At 40.0% G+C, this 13852-nt stretch overlaps 2 protein-coding genes across 2 annotated transcripts in view; both read left to right on the forward strand.

Annotated features, from left to right (window-relative positions):
* The first annotated feature begins 1197 nt into the window (after positions 1-1197).
* The window catches only part of LOC145980642 (sodium-coupled monocarboxylate transporter 1-like), a 61751-nt gene continuing 49096 nt past the window's right edge, over positions 1198-13852 (forward strand). Inside the window, exons 1-4 of the mRNA XM_083113677.1 lie at positions 1198-1271; positions 8627-8828; positions 10731-10890; positions 12889-12954. Of these exons, the coding sequence (XP_082969803.1) occupies positions 8629-8828; positions 10731-10890; positions 12889-12954 (426 nt within the window). The 5' untranslated portion in view covers positions 1198-1271; positions 8627-8628. The remainder of the gene's footprint in view (positions 1272-8626; positions 8829-10730; positions 10891-12888; positions 12955-13852) is intronic.
* On the forward strand, positions 5432-6055 carry LOC145980586 (uncharacterized). Its single transcript, XM_083113622.1, has one exon. The coding sequence runs from the start codon at positions 5432-5434 to the stop codon at positions 6053-6055; it is 624 nt and encodes a 207-aa protein (XP_082969748.1).

Below are 13852 nucleotides of genomic sequence, written 5' to 3' on the forward strand. Positions count from 1 at the left end.
TGTAATGGCGGCCTCGTGAGATGTAAACGACGTATCACTTCACATTTTTAAAGCACGATAATAATTCAACCGAGAGGAATTACGCTTCGTATTAAATGGTTTTAGGTAGAGAAGCATGGCACTGATTAAATATATACTTTACAATGTTTACTGTGCACGTATGGAATAATATTTTAGTTTTTTCAATTGTAAGCACCACGTATTCGCCATATATGATGTAACTCGACGTGCCTTTCATGCTGTATATGTTATGCATTGTAATCGCAAAAGCTAGACGAAAAGTTACATGAAGTGCTTGCGTGTAAAGTACTACCTGCTATAAGATTTTTGGAAGTATTTACATAGCATTTATGATAGCAAAAATGCTAAAGGAAATGCTTTCGTCTAAAGCCGGCCTAACGCTTACTACAGAGGAACATGCGGAACCGAAGCACGGAATTTCCGGCTAGAAGTCTGCAGGTTGTCTTGAGGATTATGGCCCACTGAGACACCGGAAGCGAAACTGTTTCGTTCTGTTGCCGCACGCGGGGTCCTTAACAAGTCTCCGCAAGTAGTGGCTGGAGAGGGCTCGACCAGGGGGTGATGGCTCGACCAAAGAACTCGTTAGAGGGGAAGTGAATGCCAGAGCGCACTGCTTTGCTCCACCAACTTGTTTCCGTCCGCTCCGAACCACTATGTGCCTCCACCAAGTTCTTTCGAAAAGGCGGCCGGAGCGTGGTGATCACATCACGTCCAAAATGGCCAAGATCGAGAATATATGGGGCCCTATCGCCACATCCTCTAATGTGCCTTCATGGCACGGTGCCATGTATGTACACGAGGAACTTTACCTTTACCTACGCTTGAGAACTACGACAAAAGATAAATGAAAGTGAAAAGGAAGATACAGATCAACTAGTCACGATACTACAAACAACAATGAACACAATGCAAAACACCCTCTCGACAAGTGTTGGGGAAAGCCGAGAGAGAAGAGTTGTCGATACAGAAGATAATCAACAACCTGACTTCTACAAGGAGCACCGAGTGGCCATGTGACCGATCCCGCAGGCAGAAGACTCAGGAAAGACTTACATTGTGCTATCTTATCTGAATTTACTTACGTAGAGCTTCTGTAATCAATCTAGTGACATAAGACAACAATCCGATTTTGACAGTCAATCTCACTGTTGCGTCCGAAGTCTCATGGAAGTTTCAGTTGTAGTTAGGCAGCCTCCGATGTGGTTAACAGGTTACGTTTGATTCTGCCGTCGCTTCTAATATATATTAAGGTACATTTTGTATTATATATTATGTAGTTTGTAGGTGTTTTTGGATGGGTGTGCTTTTCAGAGCAAAATCTGAGAGATATCGAAGGGTAAAATAGTTATGAGTGGAACGGATTTTAAGTTGCAGCACCTTTCCAAAAATATAGCTCTTTTCATACCGGTCGTTTGAGATATGTATTTTAGGACATGAAATCAAGTAAAATAAACACACTGTGTTGCACCTTTTTGTGAGATTAGCATATTTATCCCCTTTGATGCTTCAGAACTTTTTCCTTCCCTTTCTTTCATGTTTTGTTTAAAAAAAATTGGACAGAAAAATAAATGATTTTCACTCTTCTTGAGCAGCTACATAGAATCCTACAGTCTTATTTTGTAGACCAGAACGAGAGCTATAAAATGGTATAATATAATCATTGCAGCCCCAAATAGTTCCCAAGATAACGTAGCAAAACCCGCGATAGAAAACACAATCTTCAACAAAACCTATTCGGCAGAACCACAGCTCTCTCTGCGGTCCGCGCGCATTATATACAGAAAGCGCAGAAAAGAGAGAGTTGAATAAATGAGTTGCTGTGAACGAAGGGTGTCTACCAGCGGCGGCGCCAGAATTAATCATCTAGGGGTGCTGAGGGGTGCGGAATGAAATCTAGGGGGTGCGATGCTGCAAATAAAGGAAAATGAAACATGCATGCAACCTTTGGCCACTACATAAAAAATAAATCAACTTTTAATCTATGCTATGTAGCCAATGAATCTGGAGAATACTAGTGACTTTTTACATTTTGGCTTGATTTTACCACAACTACATGATTGGAAATTTGATTAATTGCCTTAAGACGCCATTTTTCTGTCAGTTTGGAAATTTGAAAGCAACAGCTTGTTGAAGGCAGTCCAATGATATATACTGTGTGTTAGACTCCAAGAAAGTGGTCATGGAATGTAAACATTCAGACACAACTTACGAAGGGGCTATTATATGGCAATATGACACTGCAAGAGTTAATAGTGTTTTCGGTTGAAAATAGGTTTAAAAAAAAGGGAGTGCTGAAGGGGGCGCGCCCCCTCTGGTGTCGACGGAATCAGTGTTTTGTATTTTGGGACCCATGCCGTGAAACTCACATGCAGTTGTACAGATATTAATGCATGAAATGGCACGTGATTGTACTGATCATAACTCCATCTGGCGGCTGACCTTGAAAGCTATTTCTAGTCCTTTCTATCCCGTATCCCCCAATCATTTTCTTGGGGGGGGGGGGTCCGATCGGTGTCAACAAACTCAGTTGCGAAGTAAGAACGGAAGGAATCACATCGCTCTCCCGAAGCAACGTTGCCAAGCGTACTTCTCTTTTTGCCAGTTGTCTTTATAAGACTGTGTGTCCGCCTGCATTCCGACCTGTGGGTGGTCCTTCCGGAAACTTCATCGTCCAGGACCGCGTGCGCAGTTCTACCATCAATCCCCGACGATTTCTGTAGCTTCTCGTTGCCCGAGAAGACTCTTTCTCGCTTTACAGTACGTTTGGCAACATGTGGTGGACCCAACACTCATTTGTTTCGTCCCGTGAACAACGTTCGGTACATTGCGACTCGAAAATGCCCGATCTCAGTCGAAGAAAATTCAACTGCTCGCTGATTTGGTTTCCCAGCCGCCAGATGGAGTTGCGTTCAGTATAACCTGACCAGGCGGCTTATGCACGAATTGACAGTTATATGCATTCATATAAAGTCAGTTGAATGCACGACATTATCAATCTATGCTGCGTTATGCTTAGTCAGGATAGGATATACTGCCGCCATTTCGTAATGTGTTGAAAATAAATTTTACGCAGTGTGACGTCTGCAGTGTTGCTGACTATAATGCAAGTGTTGTCATGATCTGTTCCTGGTACAAGAATCAGCTATGCTTGCAGCACCAAATTCTAACTACACATTACCATGAAGTAGAATGACGTAAGTACATAGCATCTTTGAAATTTTCAAGCAACGTGAAAAATGGCACACAGACATATCCTCAGGGTTGTTAAAGGTCCAGAAACAGGTCCGCAACAGGTCTTTTCTCGCACAATTTAAATTCGGTCCAAGTTGAACGAAGTTTCTGGACGGTATTTTGATCCGGAAAAGGTTTCTGGACCATATTTAAATTGATCCGGAAAAAAAATCCTGGACCGTAATCAAATTCGTCTGGAAAAAAAGGTACCTGGACCTTAAATTGATCCGGAAAAAAAGGTTCCTGGACCGAATTGAAATACTATACAGATAAAAAGGTCCAGAACCCATTTACGCTTGCTGATTTTCTCTCTTGGACCGGAATTTAATTTATTTAAAATTCCGGGACCTCTAACAACCGTCCTCGTGTACGTAATTATATCTTTACTTTTCCGCAATTGATCTCTGTAGATATTTGGTTGCATACTTTGTCTAGTAATTGTCTTTCTTTGCCTATATGTCGTTGCAAACATTGTAGGCGCACCTCTAAAGTTCAAAGGGTTGTGGCGAGTGTTGGGCGATATTTCATCCAGGCGATATATCGCGATATTGAAAAAATATCGTCCAGGCGATATCAACTAGACGATATATCGTCACGATATTTTGGCGATACATATCGTGTCGACGATATATCATCACGATATTTGGCGATATATATCATGGAGACGATATATCGTCGATATCACGATACGGAAAAATATCGTATTGTCTGTGACGATATATCGTGATATCAAATTTCCGATATCGTCCATCCCTAGTTGCCGCCACGCTTGGTTTCCTTATCACCCTTTTCTGAACGTTTCGTGGTGATTCTTTAATCGGGAGGTTTGAAACCTTCCCTTGTAAATTATATCACCAGGGATATGTACTATAGAGTGACACCTTAAGGGTAGCGAAGTGGCACCTTCAGCTATTGTGGCCGCCTATCGTGGCTGATTTTCCCCTAAATTTCGTCGGTCAATTTGGACGAATGCTGGGAGAGTGTCTAACGAAGGCCTACTTTATTGTCGCTCTTCTGATTGTACATTCATCTTCGTGACATGAACATGGGCGTCTGTGTCCCCCCCCCCTGGAAAATGGATGTTACCATAAACTTAAAATGGGGCCTCCCGATGGCGCAGTGGTAGCGTCGTCGATTTGTAATCAAGGGGTTCCGGGTTCGATACCCGGTGGAGGCACATAGTGGTTCAGATCCTACTTTAAACTGTAGGTCCAGTCCCGATTAGCCTTTCTGTGCATAAAGTGTATAGATCCACCAAGCTTTCTGAAACCTCGGAAAATATGCGAACTAACCGGCCTCCCCCACCCCTTCTCTCACCCCGGTGTTTGGTCTGGCGCTGGTCGGGCAAGGACCTTCCCACTTCCGCTGACACAGTGTTGCTAATTTTACTCTCTTCAAGAATTCGAGAGTGTTGTTGATGTGCGTAGACGTGTTTTTGAGTAAGTGTAAAATGTCGAAAGTTGTGCACAGCAGTGAGCGAAATTTGCTACTACGAATCATCGAGAAGTGTGAAGAAGAGAAAAGAGACGGGTGGAATTATCCTCGCGATCAACCCCTAAAGAGAGCAGTATATCTAACGGGACGGTCGGAGTCATTGCTTAAAAAACTGAAAAGAGAGAAAAAAAATTTTCAAACCCCTAACCAGAAATTGTCAACTCCTGGTAAACGGAGACGTGCTTCACATAATAAGATTGTCATTGACGACATGGATAAGTGTATACTGCGAAGGAAAATCCATGAAATGTACGTAGTGAAAAGAGAAGTTCCTACAATATTGAAACTTTTAGCTATTGCTAAGGAAGAAATTATTTATCAGGGGGGGCGAGAAACATTACGGAAAATTATGAAACAGATAGGCTTTAAATTTAAAAAATGTAAAAACTCTCGCTTAGCTCTGGTTGAACGAAGCAACATTGTGGTTTGGAGAGCAAGATATCTTCGTGCGATCAACAGATTCCGCAACGAAGAGAGGCCTGTTGTTTACATTGATGAAACTTGGATTCATCCTAATTACAAAGTAAAAAAATGTTGGCAGAGTGAAGATGTGTCGGGTGTCTTCACAAACGACAGTCCGGGGCAGAGACTTATCATAAGTCACGCCGGGGGTTCCATGGGGTTTGTTCCAAACGCCCTTAATATATTTCAGGCCAAAACAACTTCTGGCGATTACCATAACGAAATGAATTCCGAGAACTTCGAGAAGTGGTTGGAAGAGAAACTTATTCCGAATCTCCCACCTAGATCTGTCATTGTTATGGATAATGCCTCCTACCACTCAATTCAAACCAATAAAGCCCCGAACACAAAAAGTAAGAAACTAGAGATTCAAGAATGGCTATTAAAAAATAACATCACTTTCGATATCGAACAAACAAAGCCAGAATTGTTGCTGAAAGTAAAAAATAATCTTCCCGATCCGGTATATCGAGCTGACACAATTTTGAAAACCCACGGCCACCACGTCCTTCGACTTCCACCATATCACTGCGACTTGAACCCGATCGAGTACATATGGAGCACCATAAAGCGAAGAGTTGCCTCACGAAACGTAAGTTCAAATTTGAGAGAAATAAGGGCTCTTACCGAAAGTGCAATTGACAGTGTCACAGTGCAGGAATGGGAATGTATGTGCCAACATGCCATCCGTTTGGAAAAAGAATACCAGAAGAATGATGGAATTCTCGAAGATGAAGTTCAAACTTTGATTATAAACCTGGAATCGGGTTCCGAAAGTAGCGATGTAAATAGCGACAGTGACAGCGAAAGTTCGAATTCGGACCTCTCCGGCATAGACACCTTATAATCTGCCTCCAGGCCAACCGGAGGCAAGAACCCAAAAGTAAGTTGCTTTTTTTTACATATTTTTTTTTATAGTTTACATAATTTAGAATATTAATGTTATGTGTTTAAATTGTTGATATCCTTCTGCGAGACGGCTGGCGTTTTTAACTTTAGTGTCCCCCTCCCTCCTCTCTCTTATGCTATGTTATTTGAATTACCACATCTAGAAACGAAACTTAATATTCGGCCTGCATATTTGTTTACTTTCACGGCACACGCCCACTTCTAGATTTGGCAACACAGGGGGAAAACACGTGTTTCTGCCATCCCTTCCCTTGCCCCATAGTTCCCGAGCTCCCCTCCTAAACATTCGACACTAGCGCCACTTGTTTCTGGCCAGGGTTTCAAATAAGTTGGTGGATCTATACTAACCTTTACTTTCCCAATGGTCTATGAGTGTTCCATCCGCAATATAGCCCGAGTCGCCGGATGGCACACTCATGGACCATCGTGCTAATTAAACAATTCATGTGCTTTTAGGGCCTTCATACTTGTATGTGAGGTTGTAAACGCTGACAGATGTTGAGATAAAACTTTGAAATGTCATGTGGAAGAAACCCCACCCCCTTTCTCAAAGTTACGTATGGAAGCTGGCGCGAATTTTAAATTTGTACACTTATTTGACACAAAATGTTATAACTCTTAGACTATTTGACCAATCTACTTCGGGTAACTTTTGTTTTTCCGCTAAAACATCAGGGCATGTAACCGTGCAGGAATGAAAACGCCAAAGCCAATAAGAGGGGTTGGGTGGGCCGCGGTCCCCAACTTTCAATGAAAAAATCATAAAAATGGGGAGTTTGCCCCCTCTTCCTCTGCTATTTTCGGAAGGTGGGAAAACTTTAGCCTTATTTTCAAAGAATGGTGTCAACGGAATGAAAGTCATTTCATGTTCCTGGGTGCATTACATTATAGAATATGTGAAAAAACTCCCCATTTTTATGATTTTTTTCATTGAAAGTTGGGGGCCGCGGCCCACCCAAACCCTCTTATTGGATTTGGCGTTTTGATTTCTGCACGGTTGCATGTCCTAATGTTCTAGCTGCAAAATAAAAGTTACCCGAAGTAGATTGCTCAAATAGTCTCCGAGATATAACGTTTTTCTGAAATAAGTGTATAATTTAAAAATCACGCGCAAAGGCGGCGGCCAGAGAGAGAGGTTACTTTCGAAAACCCGTTCGAAAGTCTAAAGGTTTTAAAACAACAATTGAATTGAATTCAATAAATTTATATATATATATATCACACATATTATTTCATTTCAGTCACAGTAATTTATGATGATTATTGGAAGAGTGTTGCAGGAACCTGATAACTTCAATCTGAAGAAGTGTTTTTTGAGGGGGCAATATGCCTCGTTTGCCCCCCTGCAGAAAATTATCATGCTTGCCCCTCCTTGGCAAAAATCCTGCTGACGTCCATGGACATGAACCATGTAATTTGAACAAATCAATAAATTATTTTCCATCATCCTAAAATTTCTCAGTTCGGCAGTGTCTCATGTTGCACGTTGACCCATAATTAGCAAGGGTTTTCATCTGACACAATAAACAACTCAGCATTGAACAACATCATGATCACACTGTTGGCAACTGACCACCTTTGCACACTGCTCACCTTTCAGCCTTATAAAATAAGTAAGTAATTGATGATAAAATACTCATTTCATGAAGTGACTTGACAGGTTTGAAAAGCACGGTCTGAGGAATTCTAACAATTTTTTTCTATTGTTCAGTATTTTCAAAGATTATGCATTGTTGTTCAAGATATGTACAGCGTGATTAAAAAATCATCATAGATATGCAAAAGTTACAACAAAATCGACAAGTGAAAAGATAAAGTGTGAATGAACTGCCTTCAACAAGATATTTGAAGTCCAAGGTTAGTATTATTGACGTTATCTGTCGTTGCAGATAGTATTGCTTAACTGTTGCCAAACTGCATAATAGATTTCCGTGAAATTTATTACTGACCGAATTATATGCACATTTCCTAGTGATATTACAAAATAATGTTACGACACAAACCATCTGATTTGGAAAAGTTATTTTAAGGGCCTTGTTTGCCTTCCCAAACAATCCCAATCAGTATGCTACCTGAAAATTTAGGAGAAAAGATTGTTATGTTTCCAAGTTAGAAACACAAAATTTATTGATTTATTGTCGTACTGAGGAGTAATTAGACTAGATTGTGGATTCTTCTTTAACTCTTTCACCATTATACTAAATATCTTTACATTTTTATTTTTGTTATTCAGTTTAAATTATAATTTGTGTCTTTACTAGAACACCATCATGTAAAGGTAAAGTTTTCCGTGCATGACACATTCTCGACCCCGGCTATTTTGGAGGTGATGTGATCGGCACCACGCTCCTTTCCAAGAGACACGTGTCGCTTCGGTCTAAAAACCCCCTTACATAGAGAGAGAGCAAGAGACGCAGTAACAAGAAATGAGTGTTAGAGAGGGAGATTATTAAAATCCTTCATCAGATCTTGATATTCGGGAGCTTATAAAGACACGATGCTTTTGCAGCAATGGAGGAGGAACCTTGTGATTCCAGCTTCGTCGCCAGGTTCGGATGGGCAGACTACACGGTGTTCGCCTGCATGCTGGTCCTCTCGGCGGCCATTGGACTATTCTACGGTGTCTTCCGGAAAGGCCAGAGCACCAGCGAGTTCCTGGTTGGAGGAAACAAGATGCCCATCTTTCCGATGGCCATGTCCCTCGTCTCCAGGTAAGATTTCTCTTCTCCATAAATTCAAATAGATCCTTGAATGTACAGGGTGCAGAGGGTGACCTTCTGGCAAAGCACACCTCACTTCCCCGTAGTTCACCCCGGCTTCTCGCAGGCCAACGAGGCTCTGGCATCTGCACCTACTGCCAGTGTAATAATCTGTAGAGCTGTGTGTTTGTCCTTGTGTGTACTAAGTGCCCCTTTACAGACTCAGCTTTTAACTGTGGTATGGAAATTTTATCCTCAGAGACAATATAGCTTTAGGTGTTGTTAACAATGAGTTTTAAAAATTGAGTGAGGTAATTTTAACTTTTCGAGTACAAAGACTGGGTCAATTTGGCTGGACTGGAGCCTTGGCCACCGAGAAGGCAACCATTTATTCTCTATATAGACACCATCCCCAAACACATCACGTGTCCAGGGATTGCAATGTGATTTAGTAGATCACACACTACCCTGAAAACGGAGGCAGAATCAACCTCAGAAACGTTGGTTAAAAGTCCAAAACTAAGAATGAATAAATCGCCACTGATCAGCTACAAAGAGTAAATTCACTATTTTAAAGAGCCGTATAGGTATTCCTCATTCAACATGCGTTTTTACTTTTGAGCATAATTTCACTAAAGTTGGTATATAAAATACCAATAAGTATGCAATCTGCCTCAAGTTTGTATGCAATGAACACTATATCAGCGAACCGCTCTGCAAGGACTGTCAAGTGTAATCAGAATGGAATATGTGATGTCAGTTTCTTCTAAAAGAGACATCTTATTTGTATGTTTATATTTTTAACTTCGAATTATTATATTTCAAGTATTGTTTGAAAGAAAACTGCTATTAATAGAGTACATTAAAAATTGCATCACTTGTGTCCACACTAAATGTGTATGTGCTTATTTACTTTCATATAGACAATACATATTATTGTATTATAACATGTATTGTAATACATGATACAATCAGGCACATTGTCCTGTATAACTCACTGCATCCAACTAAATGTATTTTTTAAAAAATAGTGCCTGGGTCAAAATGACCCAGTCTTGGTACTTTAAGTAACGTTTTACCTTGGTACTCGAAGGGTAGGACATTTTCTATTTTGTTATTAAGGGCCTGTCGTCAAGTTTGTTTTAGTTAACAGGCTTATCCCAGTATTATGTAACTGGCAAAAATAGCCTATGTGCTGATATGTTCATACTATCAAAATCAATCAATGAATCGCATGCAAAGGTGCATACGAAGGATTCAATATGCACAGTAAAACAAATATATACACATTTCAATGTTGCCATCTTCATGCAAAGCAGGTAAACACTAGACTACGTTACAGGATATTGCGTTACGAACCAAAATTATGTGAATTATTGTAACTTACTGCCAACTAAGCGGTCGCTTCATCACTGAACAGAATTTTGTTGATTAAATTGGCACTTCTTGCGCGTTCATCATCAGCGATGTGGGTCTCAAAATGAAAATTTAAGAATTACACAAAGTTCGACATAAACTAATTAATCTTTTTGTATAAACAGAAAGATCCATGTCCTTAGCATTTTAAAAAAATGTATCACAGAAAGAAATGAAGGTCACTGGAAGAGTCCAAACCTATTGCGAGGGGTTACATCCTGTTTTACATTGTTGAAGGTATCTGCATACAAAATGTCAAGACAAACTTTAAGTGAATGGCAGTTTTATTGACAAACGTTTGTGGCCTCTAGCGAGGGAATCACCTGATAGATTGAGACACTCTGTTTAATTTTTATCTATATTTCAATAATGAATATAGTTTAAGAAGATCCGAATACTGTGCAACTGTTTAATTTTATATTGATCCATCATATTTTCTCCTTATACGTTGACTTTTATATTTCTTCCTTGCATAATATCTTGTTCCATTTCTTATAGTTTCATGTCCGCCATAGCGTTGCTGGGCTACCCAGCTGAGATGTATGTGTACGGGACGCAGTTCTCACTATACATGCTTGCGGTGATCCTCTTCACTCCGTTCACTGCTTACTTCTACCTGCCAGTCTACAGAAAGCTCATGCTCACTTCGGCTTTCGAGGTATTGTAATCGATATTTTCTCAAATGACTTTCATTAATATCTGTGCACAGGCACGTAGCCTTCCCCGAAATCCTACAAATATCTAATTTAACTAGTGTGAAGTGGTTATTAATTTTACTTCCTTAGCAGGATTGAACATTAGATCGATAAAAAAATACACTATAATAGAGGGACTAGGCTATATTTTTATATTCTACATTTAATCCAAAGAATAAATTGATCCACAGGTTCCAAAACTTATAGTTCTCTTTGTGAGAGGTCACGCAATATAAACTTTATGAGTGAAATTTGGACCTAACTTTTAGTCTTTTTTTAACGGAATGTGTAAAAGTTAATAACAAAATGCAATAACTACGAATTTGAGTACACTAACTGTACAAAATGTAAGAAAAATAATGGACAACACGTGTGTTGGATATTAACTCATACAGTAGATCGAAAAGCAAAGTCTCGATGGCCTCCGTGGCGGAGTGGTTAGCACATCGCGCTATGACGCCAGGGGTCCTGAGTTCGAATCTCGGCTTGGGCATGGATGTTTGAGAGTGTCCATTCATCAATTTCATCATGTCATAACTCATCCCCATCTTCGCAAATTAGACGAAAGGGGCACAAAAAGCGAAGTAAAATAAACTAAATCAATCAATCAATAGCAAAGTCTCTACACTTTTATAATAATAACAATAAATTTGGATTAAAATTGGTTTCTTTTAATAACTTATAGTTATTATTGTAAAATTACAATTATAGACGTGGTAATAATTATTATTGTCATTATTATTTCTAATAATCAAGTTTTATCAGAGGCCTGCCCCCCCTTTACAAATATTTCTGGCGACGCCTGTGCTGATGAGGGATGAGCCACCCCCGAAATAAAATCCTGGCTACGGACCTGTCTGTGCAATATCCTTGTTCGGAAGCTATTACAATTACCAAGATATAATTTCGTGATCTTAATATTAGTTCCTGGTAAGGTGGGATATTTATTATCCCAACCAATTTTGTCCGTCTATCTGTCAATGTCACTTTATGGCTACCTGTGTGTAACTAATAGAAGTATACTACGTCCAAGGAGTCTGTGGAGAAACGCTGCGCATATCGTTAGAGACGGAAAGAAAGCTAGTGGGCGAAGCTAAGCAGTGCGGCTGTTAGCTGCAGCCGCGGAACCCCCTCCATGCAATCCCTCTCACGTGCTGATTGGTCGAGCAGCTTCGAATCACTACCTGCGCATAATAGGTACTTGTTTTTGTTTGTTGCTTCACAGGCTCCTAAATAGAGTATAGAAATATATTTTGTACGTAAAATTCCGATGATGTAATAATTTTAATAAGGTATTGCTTGTATTGGCTTGGCTATTTATGAAACGATGTGTGCTACAGAGATAAAACTTGGATAATTAATTCCAATTTTGTGCTAATTAATGATGATATAAATTATCCTCATTAGTAATTCATTACAAATCTATATTTGGCCCAATGCTGATGTGAAGACCTTATAATATAGCTCAGTGCATTCGAAAGGCTGGGAAGACACGACGGAAAATATCGCGATTTACACTTTGGTTTGGCAACAATGCTAAAATCGAAATAATACTACAATTTGAATTGTAATATTGAAGTAATGTAGTATTGAATTTCATTTATACTAGTCACCCATTTACATTCTTTATATTACAATTTGCATGAAGAGTGATATATGGTAATAACAGTGACATCCCATTTTAATTAATTGGACGCTTATATTCTTGTTGTTTATTTAACACAAGTTGATTTTATTTGAGTTTTAAGTCCATTTTATGCACAGATAGGCTAATCGGGACTAGACCTACAGTTTAAAGTAGGATCCGAACCACTGTACAATGTGCCTCCACCGGGTATCGAACCCGGGAACCCTTGATTACAAGGCAACAACGTTACCAACACGCCATGCATCGGTGTAACACAAGGTGATTTTGTAAGAGATTGAAACAATAATTTACTCAGTTGCATTTCTCATTTCAGTACCTGGAGATAAGGTTCAACAGGACAGCTCGTCTTCTGGCATCCGCCATGTTCCTTCTACAAACGGTAAGTGTCTGCAATTTTACATTTGTCAACTGCATACTCGAATGTTGCTCTGCTGGAGACAACCTATGTGAATTCATAATCTATTACATCAGAAGCAAGTAATTGAAGACATCTCTGGATTAACCAAAAATGCCTTACATATTTTTTTTCCGTAAATAAAAGATAATACAGTACTTTTCACGGTCAAGTCGCCCGTGGTATATACACAGCATTGCCTGACATTCGCTACGAGACTCGGCGGAAAGCGGCCCGGCGTCAGAGATTGTCTTTCCCGGTGAACGGTGAACAGTCGCACGCTACAGACTATTTCTTTCGCTCTCTTTCCCTTTCTGTTGACGTTGCAGACTGAAGCCAGTATAATCCTCCCTCGGAAGTTGTGTTGTGTCGTGTCCGTGTGTTGAAGATTGTAGCTTATTATGGCACCACAAAAGTTTACATTACAACAAAGGATTTATCTTGTTGAGTTTTACTTCGGAAAGAGGAATTGTGAAGAAGTGCGATGACATTTTGCAACCAAATTTCCTGTTGTTCCCGTTCCACATAGGACCACTATATTAAACCTCGTAAAAAAGTTTAGAGTAACAGGGTCAGTTCTGAATAAAAGTGGAAAGAAAATGGGGAAATCTAACAAATAAAGTATACAAAGACAATCCGCACACCATCCGTGAGTCAAAAGAGAGAAATCAGGAGAATTACAGTAGACGAACTTGCACGTGTAAATGCCAATTTCCTTTGGAGATGCCAGGAATGTGTTGCAGCAGAGGGACATCATTTTCAACACCTTCTGTAGTCAAGGTTAGTACACAATATGAAAACTGTAATTTTAATAGCCGACTCTAGCGACTGTCGCGGGCCCCGTTTCAAGGGAAAGACAAGCGCTGCTGCCGGGCCGCTTGCC

The sequence above is a fragment of the Lepisma saccharinum genome, chromosome 28, assembly GCF_977018435.1.
Source record: "Lepisma saccharinum chromosome 28, izLepSacc3.1, whole genome shotgun sequence".
Classification (NCBI taxonomy): domain Eukaryota; kingdom Metazoa; phylum Arthropoda; class Insecta; order Zygentoma; family Lepismatidae; genus Lepisma; species Lepisma saccharinum.

What these genes read in the sequence shown, in the direction of transcription:
- LOC145980586 (XM_083113622.1), top strand. Translation starts at nt 5,432, where the DNA reads ATGAATTCCGAGAACTTCGAGAAGTGGTTGGAAGAGAAACTTATTCCG.